This window comes from Phlebotomus papatasi, chromosome 2 (genome assembly GCF_024763615.1).
Source record: "Phlebotomus papatasi isolate M1 chromosome 2, Ppap_2.1, whole genome shotgun sequence".
NCBI classification, from domain to species: domain Eukaryota; kingdom Metazoa; phylum Arthropoda; class Insecta; order Diptera; family Psychodidae; genus Phlebotomus; species Phlebotomus papatasi.
In genome coordinates this window covers 56498022-56519437 of record NC_077223.1, presented here as the reverse complement: position 1 = coordinate 56519437, position 21416 = coordinate 56498022, and the positions used below count along the sequence as shown (strand labels likewise).

The 21416-nt window shown below is 33.6% G+C and overlaps 1 protein-coding gene across 1 annotated transcript in view; it reads right to left on the bottom strand.

Moving 5' to 3' along the window:
- Positions 1-2803: 2803 nt before the first annotated feature.
- The window catches only part of LOC129801820 (D-beta-hydroxybutyrate dehydrogenase, mitochondrial), a 28637-nt gene continuing 10024 nt past the window's right edge, over positions 2804-21416 (bottom strand). The window contains exons 3-7 of the mRNA XM_055847172.1: positions 15803-16006; positions 15588-15741; positions 11346-11602; positions 6128-6229; positions 2804-3224 (exon numbers count right to left, since the gene is read on the bottom strand). Of these exons, the coding sequence (XP_055703147.1) occupies positions 3066-3224; positions 6128-6229; positions 11346-11602; positions 15588-15741; positions 15803-16006 (876 nt within the window). The 3' untranslated portion in view covers positions 2804-3065. The remainder of the gene's footprint in view (positions 3225-6127; positions 6230-11345; positions 11603-15587; positions 15742-15802; positions 16007-21416) is intronic.

Genomic DNA, 21416 nt, shown 5'->3' with positions numbered 1-21416 from the left:
CCGTGTAAAGCATGGGCAAGTTCCCCTACTGTTAAATTTTATTCACCTAATTTGCTAATTTACTGACCAAATATGTTTTTTCGAAAAAAAATACTTAAAAAATGTTTCCGCTTTGCAGACTGCCCGATCTTACAAAATTAGAGCTAACTGTGAATTCAGATAGTTTTTGGTACCCTAACGTTCACTACCGATGATTTAATAATTTTCATAGGTCACTATCTATCAATTTTTATTTCTTTGACATTTTATTTACTCAGGTGGAAATGAGAAAACCAATAAGATCAAATATTATCACCATAACCTCTTACCAGAAAATCTGTGTTTTAGTCTAGTGGGGGATTTTATTTGGGGTGTGAAGTGAAATTATATATTTATAGTGGGTTTGATAAAATTGGATTTATTTTCAAAATAGTTTCTCATCACTATGATGACAAATTTTATCAGTTGGAAATATGCGTTTGCTCACTGTTCTCCGTGATGACGTCAAAGATTATGCAAGTTGCAGTTCATTCACCCCTACCGGCGACATAGTTCCGAAGACGAGGATGCTCCGAATATGTACCATGTAGTGCATGGTGGGTGGTAGCACTACATAGATTTTAGCATTTTCGCAGCTAATTTCGATTTGGTTTAGAAAAGCATTTGCCTCATCTCATCTTGCCAAAACCCGCCCTATGTAATGTAGGTTATTAGAGTCACTATGTACGGGGAATTATGTAGAATTTTACATACATGTGTGGTATATTTTTTTTCAAATTCAAGAGAGTGTAGCCCTAAGTATATAAGGGTAGACAGACTTGCGCAATAACACTGGAATAAACTGGGTTGATTGAATGGGATTGAAGAAGGATGACATATTAAATACATACTTTTTCTTAACAAATCTAAAATTAAAAAAAAATGTGTTTTACTATCTTTTAACACATAGTATTTATATATTTACTAAAAAATTCGCACTCAATTATCTGGGGTTTCACAATACATAATATTCTTTTAGTAATCTAATATACATTATGTAATCATTTGTAATATTTGTAAAGATTCTTAACAATCTCATCTTACCAAAATTTCATGCCCTACGATCGGAGGGGCCTTAAATTTTGCAAAAATATGTTTCGTCACTTCCAGATCACAAATATATGCGAATTAAGAAAGATATCAACTTGCGGTTGGCGGCAAAGGTTATCTGGTAAAAATTGTAACTTGGTGCACTATGACCTCCCACCCCTCCTTCCGTTATTTTGAATACCCTCATTTTTTTCTCAATAGCTCCATCCCTATGGCATCGATCGGGCTCAAATTTTAGTATACTAGAGCTTTCGATCAGTACCAAACTTAGGGTCCTCTGAAATACTTAAGGCCCTCTCAATTCAATTTATTGCTAAATATCATATAAAATTTATAGATGATAAATTTCAGATGGAAGTTCAAAAATTGAAACTTATTTTTCTCAAAAACGTCATTGTGCAAGTCAAATTCTAGAGCGTTGTAGCCTGGGCTATGAAGTTTCCAAAATGTGGCGTGGGTTCGCTATGGTTAAAATAGAACCGGTGATATGAGGGGTCAAAGTTGGCGAAATTCAAACCGCCGTATATCGGTTCTATTTGACCGATTTTGACAGGTGGTTTCGCAAATTAAAGGCTTCGTAAAGCGCTACAACTTTCTAGGACATTTGAACTTCGTAGGACCAACATTAGTGGTGCCACAGTCGAGAAACCAATTTTCATATTACAAACTCAATTACCTCGACTCTTGCTTAACCGATCTTAATGATTATGTCAGCAAAATTGTAGAGGACAATATTACATTTATTCAAACATAATTTTTTTTGGTCAGATTATGCCATAAGTGCGATTTTGTGGTTTTAGTGTAAGCAAAACTTGGCCAAATCGACGAAATTAAATCGAAATCTCTGAGTCTGTCGAGCGTATTTCGACAATATTTTGTCAAATTTTCGAATTGGTCAGAAAATGCTCTTTGGGTATCTTTTCCCACAATAACGCTGAAAAAATGCGCAAATGCTGATAAGATCACATTTACTCAACTACGTTATTTTAAAAGAAAATCCTTACAAAATTCAATAATTCTTTGATAGTCGTCGGCTATCGAGCAACCCTTAAGATTGTTTTTGGGCAAAATTATAGACGGGATTCTGGTCTATATTCCACAATAATCTACCTTTCAAAGGTTTGTAATTTTTCAAAAATTCAATTCCAAATTGCTCTATAATTTCTTATCTTATGGCTCGGGCACACCTTTTAGATCAGGAAAATTTCATGAAGTCGAAATTCGAAACCCTTTCTTTCTCACATATTTTGCATATGACTATCTCATTCTTTCACATACCAAATTCGATTGAGCTAAATTGAATTTGGAGTGATGTTTAAGAGAAGAAGAAGAGTGCAAGAGAATGAGATAGACATATGCCAAACATGCGAGAAAGAAAGGGATCCGAATTTCAACTTCATGAAATTTTCCTGATCTAAAAGGTGTGCCGGAACCATTAAATTCTAAATCGAATTTGCATGCAATCCGAGCTTGCTCACGTTAAGAATCTCACCTACAATAAGCTGATCTAGGCTTATCACTAGTTTCTCACACTAGAGTTCTGAGATTCCCCAAAAACAGAATACCTATACTACTCATTTTAATAAAGTTTTTAGTAATATATAGGAAAAAAGTTAAATAGGATATTTGATTTGAATTATTGTTGAATATATTGGTACGTGCCAGGTATATTTCCATAAAAAATGTTTTTTTTTTGTGTGGATTAAAAATAAATTTAAGTAAAAATCCAACTGAATTTACAGTTCAACAACTTGTTTTTATTTTTTTTAATGAAATCTCGTTGTATATAAAGACTGCTTCATTTCAGATCATTCTATAAGCAAATCGAATTAGAAAAGTTTTCATCAACTGGTACATATTTGGTGGACTCTAAATGTTTTATTTTTAGTTATAATTTTCATATGCTGCTCACAAATTTTGATAGACTCCAAATGGTTCTTCTGAATTGTTATATTTCTGAGACAGACTAGTGGAGAACGGAACCGCATATATACACACTATTTGTGATAGATAGTGTCGTAAATAGACTTTGGTAGGTGTTGTGCAATGATTGTTTGGAGTTTTTCAGAACGAGTGACTGGTGTGTAGCGAGCAAGTGGAAACGTCCTTATAGTAGCGTCAACCAGAGATCGTATGGCTGGTGTGAAGTCTACAGTCTGAAAAACAAAAGAAAAAAACAAAAATATAGTTGAGGTACGAAAATGTTTGTGCCGAAACAGGTATGAAAGTGAACGACAAAAAGTCGGAGGTAATGGTGATTTCTCTACAGCCTGTGCAATGCACCCTACATGTTAATAGAAAAGCATTGACACAGGTGGAGAAGTTCAAGTATCTCGGGGTGTTATTTACGAGTGATGGTAGGTGTCACATCGAATTAACGTCGCGAATCGATCAAGCTTAGTGATTCCAAATAACCGGGTTTTTCGAATAGACGCTTAACTGGTTTTGGAAGGGTCTGAAACCGGTTAAACCTTTAACGACGAGACACTTTTTACGGACTAAAAATCAACAATAAAAATTAAACTGAGAAACATAATCAATGATAAGTCTTACATCTAACCTTGGAAAGTCCAACAGAGTCTGATTCGGTGTATTTTGGCTTCTATGAACGATCGGGACAAAAATTGCCCAAAAATTTAAGTAATTTTTCTGACAATACCAATGAATATTATTTTTCGCTTTAATGAATAATATTACGTATGAGTGTTCTAGTTTTCATTGCTAAAAGTGTTTTGCTTAAAAAAATAAAAGTATAAAAAATAAATAAAATCAATTATGAATTTGAGAATTTAAAAATTCACCAATTTTGGGCTTAAATATTTACTCTATATTTACTACAGAGACTTGCAAAAATATTCTAGATTCCTTCAACCTTCTACTTTACAATTATGTAAGACATAAGAAAAAATAATTTTAGGTAGTCAGGAAAAATTATTTTCTTTATGGAACACCGGTGTTCCAATCGTTCTTCAAGGGTTAAACAGTTTTAAACCGGTTTCAAATTTAGGATTAGATTATGGAATTTTGAGCAATTTTTCGGAACTTGAACTTTGATGTAATATTTAACACATAAATATATTCTTTTTCTTAGTTAGTTTAGAAATTATTTATTTTATTGCAATATTTTATATTTAAAATAGTTTAGAAAATTTCAGAGTGCAAGAAAATTACTGGGAGTTTTTCCAATAAAATTATTCCGTGGAAAAAAAAGCTAATGGAATGTAGATTACCATAAAAATACGTATTTTTTCATAAAATTTATTTTTCACCGTTTGGTCTTGGGCGGACGAGATCTCCAACTCGACTCGCAAAGTTGCTAGTTCGAGTCCCGCCCGGTGCAAGCAACCGAATGTCAGGATAAGACATTGTTACTGTAATAAAACGTTATAAAATGCACCGCCTGTGCCCAAAAAAAACTGGGAGCATGGAACAGCCATCCACACTGCGGGGAAGGCGCTCATGGGCGGTCTACACATGGACTTGGCGAATTTTTCTATCACGGAATGCATAATAAAGTATTCCGATATGATTAATAATACATAATAACAAAAAGAACATGTATTGAAATATTTCGAACACTCGGTTCACGTTTTTCCCTAATTTTCGGATATATTTGAGATATTGCATAGGCAGACATTTCGTAGCACCCTAGAATCATTTCTATTCCTAATAATAATTTTCCTATGTCGAAAAGGTCAAAAAAGCTCTAATGTATTTTCTAATCGGTTTTGGCAATTTTAAGGTCGCTAAAACGGTCTTGGAATAATTAAGAAGTTTGAAACGGTTTTAACCTATAATGAATCGATTATAATTCGGTCATGAATCGAAGATTATTAAAATAATTACACGTTGAAAAAATGTGAAATACTCGAATTTGGGAACACGAGTTTCATTATTTCAAATTTTTAAGAACTTTATTAATACAGCTTATACTAGTGGGGTTTATCTATCTAACTAAATCATTTGTACCGTAGAAATAGGCCGTACGAGCATTTTGCAAAAGCTGGTTTAGTCACTCCTTTTTTTATTAAAAAACATCCGATTATTTCAAAGAGTATTTGTCCACGATATTTATTTCCGTTATCAAACGTGTTTATGTAGAAATGTCACTGGGAAAGAAGGATGATTCTTTCATTTTTCTTATAAAGGTAGGAAACCTCTTTTTCCTATTGGGTTATTTAAAAGAATAACTTTTTAATACAGTAGGAGAGACTGGGGTAAAAAGTCACAAATCGAAAACTTCAAAATTCAATATCTTCCGAGGTAAAAAAGATAGCGGCTCAAATTTTTTTCTATAGATAGCCTCCATAGACCTTCTTCAATGTCGTAAGTTTCTTAGAATTCGAACGAGGAATTTAGATAATAAAAAAATATCGAAATTTTTAGCCCTATTTTTGAAATATTTTCCTTGCAGAAGATAACAATTATTACCTACTTATTTTTCAAAATTGATACACTGGTGAATTTTTCTTAACTAATTTGGATTCTTTGAATACGAATCCGCTATCTATTTTAGAATTTCACAAAGGTTCTTTTCTCCTTTTTTTTTTATTAAAAATGGCCACTTGGGGTAAAAAGTAACAAAAGGTAAAGAGCAAAAAGTAACAAGAAGCGAAGCAATTTCTGATTTATATGTCTCACGGCGAAAAGAAACGTCATTACGATTTTTTAGAAATCGGCTCGATAAACGTATTTCCTTACAAAATAGAGGAAAATTACTTTCACAAAATTGTAGAGCGCTAAATTCCCTATAAAACTGCGCAATTAGAAATTTCTGAAGCGCTCGAGTAGCTTGTAAAAAAATAAAATATCCGTTTTGTTATTTTTAGCCCCAGTCTCCCCTATATAAAATTTTAGTTTCTGAATGTTACGTTTATCATTTAAAGCTTCACTTGAAGTAGCTTTGAAAATTTGCGTGATTGTACAAATTATAAACTAAAAGGAAGATACTTATAAGTTGAATATTGATACTTGGTGAAAATTTATTATATTACGGTGACATCTTCATGGGCTGTGGATCCTAGTGTTTGTTTTTTAGAACTTGGAGGAGAAAACTTACCACTTTAGTATATTTCTCGAGGGATCTGATGGCATGTTCAAAGTACTCCTTCCCATAAACTCGCCTCTGTTCATCACTTAACCGGGCCCACATCTGAGATGCCTGCAAAATACCAAGGTAAGAGAAAAAATCCATTATTAATGCATAAACTTTCTCAGGTATTCATGATACACATATGCACTCTCCTGGGCCAGACAATGCTTCCACCCCATAATTTTCTTCACCTTATCCTTGAACAGTGTGCCACAGCATGACTTCAATTTTAGGTGATTGAATTTTAAGATACCATATATAATTAATTTTTATTAGTATTATACACGTTGTATATCTGGAACCTCATTAAATCCTTTCATCCTTAATATGATGAAATACTTTCTGGCAATGATGAGAACAAAGTGGTAAAACTTTTGCGATATTGTGCTGCTATCCTCAGCAGGTGGAATATTTGTACGACGTTAATGGTCCATTTATCATTTTGGCCAAATGACGCAAAAAACGTCCTCAAAAATTTTTCATCTCATGCCCTGTCATTACCAATCGACTAATTTATGAGCTATTTAATGGTTTTTCAATTAGGTCTGTTTGGTTCAATAAATTTCCGATAAGATCATGTAGAAAATTGTAAAAAATTGTTTTTCCTACATTCACGTCATCAGTTTTATTAGTGCTTTCTGATAACAAGGATATTAAAGTTATAGATTATAGATCCAGTTACGTAAATCCAAACGTTCGACACCGTGCCATCCGCCTTGCTTTGGAGGCTCTATGCCTCCAGGGCACGGTTGTGCGCCTTGTAGAGTCTTCTTACGCTGACATACACTGAAAAAAAATATAACCGAGCGTGACTAAAATTCAGTCTGCTGCGGTATTATGAATAACGCTTTTAGTCCTTGTATAACAGTTAGCCGGCAATAGTAAAATGATTATACCACTGGGAGAAAATATTTTAATATATCATTTGACGTTCTTGGTAAATTATTTTAACCGAGGAAGTATTTTTTGGTATTATGTTATACCTGGTGCAAACAATACTTTGTTGGCACCAGTAATCTGAATAACTGCATTTGTTAAACCTATTATTTCTTCCTGGTATACTGATTTACCTTATAGACGCAATGCGATACACGTTGTCAGTACAATATTTTACCAAAATAAAACAATGATTAAACAGAAAATATTATTTTATTTCATCACATAAATTAATTTGCACATATTTGTCGTAGTAAACTAAATCACATAGCTAATATTATTAATCTATTTCACTTATGTTTTTTACATCTCAAGTTGTCAGGAACAACAACTTTCGAAAAGTCCCACTAAGGGATTTTATTCATTTTTTAAATAGTTGAAATTCATAAAAATTGCATTAAAATGGATATTTCATTTTTTTTTTCAAGAAAACACTTGGTTACTTGCCCTAGAATTACGAGTTGGCTCCACAAAATATTTTCCTTAAATAATTTTGAACTTGGCCCCCCTTTTACAAAAATCCTTACTACACCCTTAGTTTCCTGTATACACTGGTGATCACTAACCAAGAAAAACTGCGAATATAAAGCACTCCCTGCCATCAGGCTTGCAGGTCAAGGAAATCAAGTGCACAGTGTTTTGGTGTTTTGGGGTTATGTGACCCTTTCCGGAAAGCATTTTTTTTACCTTCTTCAGAGCCTGTAGCTTTGCCCAGAATACGTCTCTGTGACCGCTTTTCCCTTTCACTGTTTTCAATCCGTCGTAGATAATCCACTGGAAACTTCTTGGGAAGTGTATTCATCTCCTAAAAAGACAAGAAAAACAAAAAAAATTAATAGTTTTTTTTAGTCGGATTCACATGAATTCTGTGGAATTTTCACTAATAGATTGTATAAATGGGATAGTAACTTACCTTTAAAAGCGTCATAAAACTCCAAGAATTGCAATTTCCCGAGCAAATTGGTCAGAAAATCCATTTTCACAAAACTCTTTACGGACAAATCACATGTCAAATTAAAACTGACGCCACATAAATAGCGCATCTCATGACCGTGAAAAAATGAAAGAGACAACAGTTATTCGTTTTGTGTGAAAGAGAGAACCATACATATTTTCCTTTTAGAGTCAAACACATTACCCAGGAAGTACAACATTATACCCTAAACGCATAAAAGACCCATGTGGTTAAATAGTTCACCTAGATAGGAAAACTATATTACCGGTAAAACTAAATTTACATTTTTTCGCGTTTCGAGTCAATTTAATATACCAGGAAATTTAAAATTACTTTATCGGCTGGGGTTATATGTTTCACAAGTAGAAAATTTTTAGATTTTGTCAGATACAGTAAAAATTTAGTCTTTTGGAGTGAATTGAATGTCGCTCAAAATAATATGTCCCACTAATGTATGGGAACTTTTAGCTGGTATAACCATATTACCCGGGAGGGTGCCCATATTTTTTTCAGTGTAATTACCACTATCACGCACGAAGGTAAGGACATTAGGGTGTGCCTAAGATGAGAGGTGAAGCAGGGAGACTCTCTTTCACGACGGATGGGGGACTCGGAGTTCCCAGGCTTGAGGTGCTAACGACCACGACTGCTCTTAAGCTGGCCCTCAAGTTTGCTCAGTCTGACGAGCCACTCATCCGCCAGCTGGGAGAGGCCCCGGAAGCCCAGAAAAAGTTAGTTAGATACTTGTAGTCTCAGTAATAGTCAATGAAATGCAAATATAGGTATTTTGTCAAAAATCGGCTCCGTGAAAAAGTTATCTGAATAAGGTGCAATTCCAAAATCGATTTCAGAGTAGTAAATTACCTAAATTCATTCTAAATTTATCTGGCTAGAATAATCCACTTCGATTTTGTTCATTATTTTTGTTAAAATACTTTTTTTTTGTTATTCTCTTCCTAAGAACGCATGATTTATGTTATAAAATTGCATATAATAGTCTTTCCAAAGCTTTATTATAGAAGTATTTGGCTAAAAATTATCCAGTTTCTTGGAAACTTAAGATAAACTGACCGAAATCTACAAGATGGTGTGGTCGCCATCTTGATTTGACGTTTCTGTCCGCCATTTTGAATAATTGTCAAACCAAAAATCTCATCCTATTGAGCTGAAATTTTAGTATGTGCTAGCTGATGTTGAGGCCTTTTCAGAACATATATAAAATCCTACCTAGGTCATGCGGTTGTTTGGATACAGGGGCTCCAAGTTCAAAATTTTGACACTTTCATGAAAACAGAACTACGAGAAGCTTCTTTTATCAAAACCATCACAAAAAAGGCAGCGCTATCGTTAGGCGATGAGATCTAACGAACAAAAATAAAAGTAATGTTTTTATTTATAACAGCATATTATTTGAGTATCTATAAAACTGTTTTTGCAAAGATAAAAAATAAAAATAAATAAATAAATAAATGCAATTTTCATTTATTTTTTAAATTATGTAAGATTAAAAAAAAATATAAAATAAAAGCGTCAACCATTTTCAATGGTTACTGAGGCATTTCGTTTAGGTTTTAAAATTCAGGATTAGAAAATAAAGATCGCCAAAATATGAATATTTCGAAATTTTAAACTAAGCCATGATACATGATACAAGCCCCTTGCTTGTATCATGTACGTGCTTGACATAGACTGGAACATAGATACGTTCTGAAAAGGTTTTGACATCAGCTACAACATACTAAAATTTCAACCCAATCGGAGCAGTTTTAGGTTTTGACAGTTATTCAAAATGGCGGACAGAAACGTCAAATTAAGATGGCGACCACGTTATCTTGTAGATCTCGTGCATCTTAACCTTAGATGTAAAGATCTTCATTGTCGTTTATTAACAGAAATTGTTGATTTTTCAGTATTTACCAGCGAAAAAACGTGCAGTCACCCGCAACGACGGTACCCGTCTGACCAGCTAAGTGTGGATTATAGCCTCAATTAACCCCTATCTTTCATACCTTACTTTTAAGAAGCTCCCATACAAAATACCCCTTACTAAATATATGTGAAGGACACACTGTTTTGCGTTCATGGTGGTGAAGAGCGGAACTACGAAAATTATGTTGCCGGCCGTGTTGCTCGGCTGTCAGTGACAAGATGGAATGTTTTCCAAAACATTTTATTTGTTTTTAAAATTCTCACAAAGATTCTCAGTGTTTTTAGTGTTTTTTTTTAATAATAATAAATGTACGTGAGTGCGTTTCGTGTAGAGAAAAGTGTCGTGGTAACTATAAACAAATTTCCTATGTTGAAATACGTGTTTTTATTTCCTTTCGGGGGTATTTTTTAGGAGACAATTTTTTTCAGAATAGTTTTTGCTTTTCTAAAGTGTTAAATCGTTCATCCTGGTTAAATAAAACATATGCCTATCTTTGTAGCTTCTATCGTCTGTATTAAATTTGAAGGTGAAATCAGGATGTGAAATTGACAGTTTCATTCCACCGCCATTGATGTACTTGGCAAAATCCAGTCCTTAATTGGGGCCTACCACTCGGATCTTGCCGATGAGGGCTAAAATAGTTCCTAAAGCTGGGTATTAATTAATGGCTCAGCGCTGGGTCCCCCTTACCCTGTGTCAGACGGGTACTTTATTTGGGATTTAAATTTAACTACTCAAAAATTATAACAGTTTATTGGAAAGTTTATATATTATAAGTGCCTTATGCAAGATGTATGCTTGAAAAGAATCAAAACTTGTAAAAAATGTAATCATGATTCCAATTTTCTTTCTACACATTTAAGAGATACTTCTATTCAACAATTCATCATATATGAGAAACCATAATTTGTGAAACACTTCTATTTTGCCTTTAATTTTCCGCATAACTTTTTATTGTTCAACTTCTCAGAATTATTTTCTTGTTGAAACTGAATCACAATTAAGACAAATTTCTTCTCATACCACCAAATCCAGGTGAAAAATGGGATTTTCAACGAGTGAACATTGAGTTACAAATTTATCTAACAAGGTGTTACTCATTTTAGGGGTTGAGATATATTTTTTTATGTGAAGTCATTTGGAGTGGGACCGGATTAATGATGTCACCTTGTGACTGTAAATGGAATTTCAGTGTCTCTGTCCTTGACATTTATTTTAGTCTGCGGCTCTGAATTTGTGGAAGAGATATTGATGTCGGCTCCGCAGTGGAAAGACCATCAATTTCCATTTGGGGACAATGTTACGTACACACATTGCGCATTTCTCATCAACCATACATCACTTATTCACATATCACCCTTCACCTGTTCCATTAGTAGTTTGTCGTTGAGCCACGATGTACCTGCTACATATTCCCCAGCAGCTACAACCGAGACATCAACTCCCCTGGGGCGCAATTCTTCCCTCAAACACGTGGCTAGGCCTTCTATTCCGGCCTGGGTGGCACTCTGAATACCTCGGACGGGAGATGGTATTTTGGCCAGGGCAGAAGAGAGAAATACCAGCCGGCCATTTGCCCGTCTCACAAGTGGTAACATAATTTGTGTTAAACGGGCTGTACCTACAAGAAGAACATTATATAAGGCGTAAAGTATGAAATTTGTATGCAGCATAGAAAGTCGAAATTCTCAAAATCTCAAGGGCAATTCACGAAAGTATCCAGACAAAATTTTGACTGGTTACTGCCAGTGAAAATTTGGAAGCGAATTTCGCCATCCCCCCTTAAAAGGTGCGTCTCCTTGCTAAAAATGGAGGGTGTACAAGGTTTGGTATTCTCACTGAGTGAGAGAAATCCGAAAAAGTTAAAATAATATTCCGGAAATGTTAATTTTACCCTGCAGTATTGATCCTAAATCGGTGTAAATATTACCCTTTTTAGGTGCATTAGGGGTTAAAGGTACCCATTTTCATGTTAATTTTACCCTTAAAAAGGTGTAAAATTAACATTAAAAAATGTTGATATATTTTTACACCTAAAAAGTGTTAAAATTCTGAGGAAAAAAGTTAATCACACCCTCTTTTTTCACAGTGCTTATACCTGCTTGTACCTTGTACCTGGAGGGTGTACAAGGTCTTGCAACTGCTGGGATTTCGGGATGTATCCAGACAATTTTACCCTCCAGCTCGAGATCGGAGAATACGATTTTTTTTACCAAAAATCTTGTGAAATAATTATTTATTTACATTATTTTATTTAAATAAAGATGCCCAGGCGTAAAAATTATAAGAAATTGGGGTTTTAAAATTTTATAAAAATTTTCTCTGCGTTCTGAATAAATAGGTTTTAGGTAAGTTTAGGGAAGAAATTATTATTGAGGATTATAACTTTCAGAATTTTTTGTTGTTAAAATTTACATAGGATTTATTTCGGATCAAAATTTTCGCCAAGCTAAGACTTTTTCAATGATCTATACAAAATTATTTTTAATATCAAATTAACCCTCTCTAAAGACCACCATTTGTGAATCAATGCACTCATAAAAAATAACGTATTTTCAGCGTTTGAAATAACATTTACCAAAATGAATAAAATATTTATTATTAGAATAAATGCAATTTTTTCGATGCTATTTCTGAGAGGTAATTGGTCTTTACAGACTTACAACATTCATTGTAATTCTCAGAAAATATTAATATGAAGGCATTTTGATTCAAACCCAAATAATTTTATAACCTTCTAATTAGTGATTCCAAATAACTCCGGGTTTTTCGAATAGACGGTTAACCGGTTTTGGATGGCTCTGAAACCGGTTAACCGGTTTTAAGCCGGTTTCAAATTTAGGATTTATATTATGAAATTTTGAGCAATTTTTCAGAACTTTAACTTTGATGTAATATAATATTTAACACATAAATATATTTTTTCTCAGTTCAGAACTTATTTGTTTTATTGCTTTATGCCCAACGCACAATAACTTTTGTTTAGTAAACATGTTTTTGACATTTCAATGAGAGTGAGTGAGATCTAAATCTAGTCATCTCGCTCATTCTCATGGGAAATTTTGAAAACATGTTTACAAACAAAAGTTATCGGGCGCTGGTCATTATTTTGTATTTAAAATAGTTCAGAAAATTTCAGAGTGAAGAAAAATTACTGCGAGTTTTTTCAATAATATTGTGCGGTGGAAAAGCTAATGCAATGTAGATTTCCGTAAAAATAACCATTTTTAAGTACAATTTATTTTTCTTAAAATAAATTGGTTATAAAAGTTGTCATTTTGGAAATTTATTATAGATCTTGGAAAATGAAAAAAAATATAGAAAACGTTTTAATGAAGAAATCGAAATAGTTTTCCTTTTTATTTTATAATCCTACCTATAGTTAAATTTTATTAAATTTAAGTTTAGAAAATTTAAATCGTGGAAGAAAAATAAAATTCGCAAAAACATAGAGAAAGAATATTGGAACGATTGTACGAAGATTAATCGCTACATTATATTCGCTATAAAGTTTTTTTTTGTAAAGGCTTTTAAAAGTATTGTCAAAATTATTCTTCTTTCAAAAAAAATCCAGATTTTTCGATCAGGAATGGTTTCTAAAGTCAATTTTTTAGATTATTCTCTATAAATAACACACCGATGCATAATTTTTGGTAATTATGAAAATCATTATAATAATTTACACAAAATTCACAAATAATTTGATAGAAAAAATTCCATACGCACTTTGAAAAAAAAAGAAATAAAATAAAAGGAAACCTTTTTTGGTTTTTACTCCATTGGTTGAGAAACTAATAAAAACCAGATTTTGACAAAAAATTTACAAGAATCTTGTGTAACATTCTTGGTGAATTTGAGTCTAATAAGATATGTAGTTAAATTAAAATATAGCAAGATTCAATAAAAATCTTTATGAAGACAGGGAAAGGAAACGTCTTGTTACTTTTCCACATCAAGCAATATTTTGCAAGATTGTACTAAAAAGATATTGCACCGCGACTTAAACAAATTTGCTCGCAGTTCTTGTATTATTTCGGCGAGTATTATGAAATATGTATTTTTAGATAGCTTTTAATGCACATTTTCGAAATATATCAGACTGATAAATCAATTCTCTTTAGGAAAAAATTTGCCAATAGTCTTCAGTGCCTCTATGCAAAAACGTATGGAAAAATGAAATGTTGAGCGGCCCCTGACTAAATCGTTTACAATTTTTTTCTCAGTATACAATTGATTTTTTAGTCTTGTAAATATTTAATTAATGTTTAAAAGATAATGTATTTTCAAGTGAAGAAATCCTGAAAAAATTTCCGATAACCTTTAAGCCAATAATTCTTTTCGAGAGTGGACGAAACGTACAGGAAACCCATTACTACTATCCTTCATATTTATTAACATATATACTGCCATACTACAGGTTCCACTTAGAATCATAGTGCACTTCAGGTTACCTTCTAATTCAAAGAAATATTTTGCAGTGTATCTTGATTTTCAAGAAATAAACTAAAGCTTAAGAGAAATTTTAAAATTTTTGGAAGGAGACGGTTTTAAACCGGTTTCATCTCTAAAAACCGGTTTTAAAACCTTCTCCAAAATAGGGCGGTTAACCGGTTTTTCGAAACCGGCTAACCGTTGTTGGAATCACTACTTCTAATATTGAAATTGTATCACCATCGTCATTTTCAACCGTATTCCTGAAAATTGTGTTTAGAATTTCGGTGAATAAAAAAGGACTGAAAATGCGTTATTTAGTGTTATTTCACTTTTCGCCACACCAAATATGTCTCCGCCCAAAGAGCATTTTCTGACCAATTCGAAAATTTGACAAAATATTGTCGAAATATGCTCGACAGACTCAGAGATTTCGATTTAATTTCGTCGATTTGACCAAGTTCTGCTTATTGGGCGCCATATTTGCCGTCCCGTCAGTTTTTCTGGATATTTCGTGAATTGCTCCTCTGATGTCTTTCAAGATAACAGATACCAATGCTACAAATTTCTTATCATAGCCATCATAAGTTTTCAAGATTGAGAATTTTTAAATAAAATTTTGGATTAACAACTTCGAGAAAAATTTTACATAGGGTAAGTGTGCCAAATTTCGGCATAGTTGCATGCAAGCGCCAAAGTCTCAAGTTTAAAATGTAATATCTTTAATAGAAATTGATTTTTTTTCATTCCTTCTAATTTAGGAGTGTTGATTAGAACCTTGTAGACAGTTTATCCGTCAGTTTATCGTCTTTATTTACTTTAAAATGATTCTTAATACATTTTAAAATGAATAAAAATATAGACATAGCTTCGGTGCTCTATTTCGGCCACCTTCATTCTCATAGTTCCTTGCCCTTCGGGAATTCCTCCAATGTCTCTTTCATGTCATCTCGTTTGTCGAAGCTACATTTTTTGTTATTCTTTGGCATTGTAGCTGGAGTATGTAAAAACTAAAAAATCATGGAAATTCGAGAAACAAAAAAGGTGGCCAGAATTTCAAGCTGGCCGGAATTTGGCACACTTACCCTATACGAAAGATTCTAAGTTTTAGGAAAAATCAAGTGAGTATGAGTATATCTAAAAGCTCTCACACCTCTATATGGTGAAAATTTTACCTAATAAATTGACATCTATGGATTTCCGGAGTACGTTGAAAGGGATCCATTCGAATTCTCCAAGAGCCACCCAAGCTGCACAGTGAAGTACCGCCCACAGCCCACGTGCGCCATCTGGAAGGTTTTCACTTATGAATAGCGAAGCTTCCAACATCTAAAGGATATAAAGCTCATAGTACTAAAAACTGAAATTTCTTGTAAGTAAAAGCTTTAACCTGAGTCTCAGACGTAATATCAAGCTGGAGGACCTTCATTCTCCCAGAGCTTTCATCTTTGAGGATGGTTGCCTCCTCAGATTCGGACAGGTGCGTGAATCCTGCAAAAACAGTGAATCCCATGTCGTCCAGGTGGCGTGCCAAATGCCACACCAATGGTGACTCGCATCCAGTCACTAGAACTCCTTTTCCAGAAGCTGATACCTTAGAGAGGGCAAAAAAAAAACAAATATTAAAAGTAATTTTCCATAAATGTTCACTGCTATTACAGAATATCCAATACTGAGACTGGGAATTTGATGGGCAACGTCTGTGGGTGGCACTTTTAAAGCAGAGCAATATAAAGTTGTAATGCTTGAGAGAAAATTGCCTTGGCTCCGATGGTGAGCGAAATAATTCTTTTTACACCTTAAGATGACCTCAATTACCCAGCCTCAAGTGCAAGCGATAAAAATGTTCTATCGTCAAATGTGAAGATTTTCACACCACATTTTGAACACTTCGCCCACACTTTCAGTGCAATCTTGCAAGAGGTTAAAGGTTAACCACAGAGAAATTAGTGTTTCAAATTGAAATTTACCGTAATATGGATTTTGCTTTTCACATATATTTTTTGATGGAAATTTGAAATGTATTTTGTTAGGTTTGACATAAAAATGATCGATAGAAAAACGATTTTGAATGTTAAAGATCTCAACTTTCTAAATTGCCTCTTTTCTACCTTATTCCTTATTGAATGAAGAAAATATCGAACAAATTCCATCTCTGTAACTTCTTTTCCTCTTCTATCAAAATAAGATTTGCTCTTCTTGAGAGAGTGTGAATCAGAATTCCACTCAACAAACTCTGGGGTAGAGCAATTCTTGGTCATATAATATGGTATGTACATGTGTATAACTATGCGATGAAAATTTGCCTGTTTGGGGAGAGCCTTTACTTTGAGAAGAAAATGCTTGGATGAGATGGCGAGAAAAGATGGAAATGGAGAAGCAAGAAAAAAAAACCATTGACGTCACCGACACTTATCAATTCATGTTTTATTGTTTATTTCTTATCGCGACGCAACTGAACACAACACCCTACCCATGGTTTATTATTACTTTTCTCACAAATATTCAAGTCATCTATCTCTTGGCAAAAAAAGGCTTCAACTTGTCAACAGGAGCTATGAATGCAAAATGTATAAACTCATAGGGAAATTTATATTTCAATTTTCTGTTGTTCGGGAACGAAGAACGAAGATATATTGCACAGTAGAGGGACATTATTGTAAAACATATAATTCGATATAGCACATTTCGCAGTATTTACTGTCACCATAATATGAAAGAAAAATTGTATTCCTTTGATTCAATAAATCAACGAAACTTCTGTCAATCTTTCATACCGCAGAGAATATCGGCAACTTGTTGCGATACTGCACAATAATACTAGAAAATACTATAATTTTCGATTTTTATCCATCTCTTCATTTTATTTATTGAACACTATAGAGAGTGTAATATAATCTGTTGATCTTTTTTCATACACATTAATTTCATCTATTTAATGAAGTTGTGCGATTGATAGGATTATCTTTGATGTGAAAAAGATTGTCACCTTAATTGAAGAAATTGTAGATTGATATTGTTATAGCCTGAATCGTGAGAATTATGACCAGCGCATAATAATTTTTGTTTGTAATTATGTTTTCTAAATTGTCTATGAGAGTGAAAGAGATGACTAGATCTAGATCTCAATCGCTCTCATTGAAATGTCAAAAACATGTTTACAAAACAAAAGTTATTGTGCGTTGGGCATTAGTATAATTTTCTTAATATAGAAGGTATCACTGTACTGGAAAACATTGGCTACAATTCTATCAAAATAACGTTTTTTATCCACCACTGCTCAACACTATGCAACACGATTTTTGGCCAAGCGCCTGGTAAGTTGGCCTTTTTATATGGAGCTATTTGAAGCCAATTCCTAAATTGATCTCGGACTCAGCTCACAGTGCTCCAAGGACAAAATTTATTTAAACAAAAATTTTGTATATTTATCCCTCTATACGGAAAGGTATCTTATAATACGGAAAAAACTTCTCACTTTTTAAATATTTAGCATAACGATCACGAGTGCAGAAAAATTCCCATACGCATTTGTATGTGAAAGTAAGAAATTGGCTTCAACTTTGAAGGCCACTCACCGGGGACTAGTTTTTGGCACACAGATCTCACATGGTACGTTTGGTAGAGTTGAGTCTCCTGATCAAGAATCTGTTCTTGGTTTTGCTCCTATACTATACTATATTAATATTAATCCTATATGTGACACCATGGTGAGATATATGTGAAAGATAAAAAAGCTAGTGTACAATTTTGATTTAATAGTGAGTGAGGGAGCCACATCACAAATTGAGTGCAATTATTGTGGGTGAGAAAAATTGAAATTGTCACGTTCAAAAGACGTGAATATAATTCGAAAATTTTTCCTATATGCAAAATGTCATCATCATTCGCCACTCCAATTTACATTCAAGCATCCATCGGGGTTATTGTCGTTACCGTTATTCAGTACAACGTGAAAAGGTAGGGTAGGTAGGAACATACACGCGAGAGCTAAAGACACTACATTCAAAGTATAAGTATATCAAGGGACGTTTCTTTCATATAATACCACAAAGAAAAAACCAGTGATAAGCCCAGATAAGCTTGTGGTAGCTGAGATTCTTTACAGGTGACCTGGAAATGCGTGTAATTCGGGGGGCGCTTGCAACTCGGAATGAGTGAAAATTGAAAATTGTATTTTTGACCCCTCAGGTCAGGGGTTTGATCGAAAGCTCTAATGCTCAACTATAACATACTTAAATCTGAGCCCGATCGATGCCATATAGGGGCAGAGCTATTGAGAAAATAAAAAAAGCGGGCTATTCAAAATGGCGGATGGAGTGATGAAGGGGTAGGGGGTCCATACACCAAGTTGCAATTTTTATCCGATATATAACCTTTGCCGAAAACCGCAAGTCGATATCTCTCTTAGTTTGGGAACTATTAAGCTCCAAAGAGCGGCCGTGAACGTAACTTAGCCACCCATATATTCATAATCAGGAAGTAATAAAATACATTTTGGCCAAGTTTGAGGTCGATCGGACGACATGAAATTTTGTTAGGATTATAGTAGGTGAGATTATTAAGAATCTCACCTAATAATTTGTGAAAAAAATATATATCGAAAAAAATGTGACTATTGAGAAGTGACCTAATTGTAATGATCCTAATGATACACTGGAAAACCATAAAAATCAGCATTTCTTCAATGTAAAAGGACAGATAATCCTAACCGGCTTATGTAGGTGAGATTCTTAACGTGAACGGAATGCATACAAATTCGATTTTGAGCTGAGGTTTGGGGGACGCCATTCAGTTATCTTGAATGAAATTCGTGAAATTTTACAAATTTTGTATTAAAACCAAAATATCAAGGATTTGGATGGACTAACAGAAAAGTGTAATGTATATATAATAAATATAATATAATATAATATAATATAAAAAAATATAAATAATATAATATAATAGATGAAATGTAGACCTGAATGTTCTTTATAATTTTACAGAAGAACTTGATGTTATTAGTTGCTCAGAAGACAAGATAAATAAGGTTATTTGTTTTTGAACTGGTTTTTTGACCAGAACGCCTAAATTGCTTTTGTGAGACTTTCATTTAAATCCCTGTTTTAAGTGTCTTGGTCGAGTAGAAGAAGTCAAATTGGCATCTGAGTGGTTTCAAAGCGTTATTATGGGAAAAGTCAATTTTTTCACAGTCAATAGCGTAGTCTAAGTGGAAAATAATGTATAGAAGAAATGTATACACAAATGTCCTCTACAATTATGTAAAAGTAATTATCAAAATCGGTTCAGCGAAAGTCGAGATAATTGAGGTTATATGATATTAAAATTCGTTTTTCGACTGTGGCGCTCCTGGTGTTAGTCCAATGAAGTTCAAATGTTCTAAAAAGCTGTAGCATTTGGTGGGATCTTTCGTTTGAGCCCTCACTCATCAAAATCGGTCAAATAGAACCAGAGATATGATTTTTAAAATTTCGTGAACTTTGGCCCCTCATATCTCCGGTTCTGATATAACCACAGCGAACCCACCCCACTTTTTGGAAACCTCATAGCCCTCATAGCCAATTTCTTACTTTCACATACAAATGTGTATGGGAATTTTTCTGCACTCGTGACCGTTACACGATATATGTCAAAATTGAGGTGAGCCTTGTGTACAAGACTCAGACCCTTGTAAAGAGGGATAAATATACTAAAATATTTGTCTAAATACGGTCTTGTTCTGAGAAGTGTAAGCTGAGTTTCTGATCTATTTGTGAGTTGGCTTCAAACAGCTCCATATGAAAAAAAAACACTTCGCCGGGGGCTAGGTTTGATAGGTATAATCTGCGGTTACAACATACTAAAATTTCAGCCCGATGCACAAAGGAATTTTTGACTTATTTAAATTAGAAAATTGAAAAATTGAAAAGGCGCTCAAAAACTGAAGCAAGATTTTGAATTTGATTCAGTCACCTTATCCTAGGTTTATCTCAAAGTCGACGACAACTCACAATGGCTTGCATAGCTTGTCTGAGGAATCTTATAATTGAAAATTCGATTTTTAATTGAATTTTTGGGGGTAAAGAATCGCGTCGATCCAATGTCATCCGTTTCTGTCTCCGAGAGCAGTTGGTCGACGCATTTCTTTATCCCCAAAATTAATTCACAATCGAATTTTCAAGTATTTTGAGTTGCAAAAACTTTGGTATCTCTTATAGAGTCCAGCTACCACAGGATTATTTGGGCTTATCGTTGGTTTTAATATTAAGAAGAAAAAAAAAAACGAAATTTTATGTTTGTGCATTCGTCACACATTTCCTCCTTGACAGGAACCAATTTTCCATTTTCCACTTTGCCATTCTCCGAAGCTTCACCTTACATACATTCTCATTTTTTCCTGAAGTTCTTCTTCTCCTTCTTCGGCAGTTTCATCCATTGCGCGCGAGGATCTATTTTTAGCAAAGTTTATCTCGCCTTTTACCCAGAATATTCTACAGTATAATGTTTTATATCTCCTAAAGACTATAATAGACCTTTTTTTCATCTTTGCTTTTGCTTTGCATATGAACGCTGCTTTTGGGGATATAGCAATTTTCCACAATACAATAGGTAAAATTTACGCATTTTTGAATATTATTTCAGTCCCCAGAATTGAGAAAGGAAAGACGAGAGAAAGTATGAGAGAAGGAAAAAAAAATATTGTTGATATCCTAAGGAAGTTTTGAACTATATTAACCATATTAGTCGTGAAAGATTGTTAAGAATTCCAGATAAATTCTGAGCACGAATGAGGATTTTACTGGGTTGGTTGATTTTCACGTAAAGTAGATCGGGAAAGTATTCTTTAAACGCACTTATGAATTGAGCTGAAAAACGCGAAAATAATAATAAATATTTTAAGTTATAGTAACGCAAGTAGTAGAAATTATTATGCAAGTTTTAAATCTATTCCTTTTTAGGCGTTCCTATATTATCAAGCAAACTCGAAATGAATAGTAAATAAAGAGCCAATTTGCCAATTT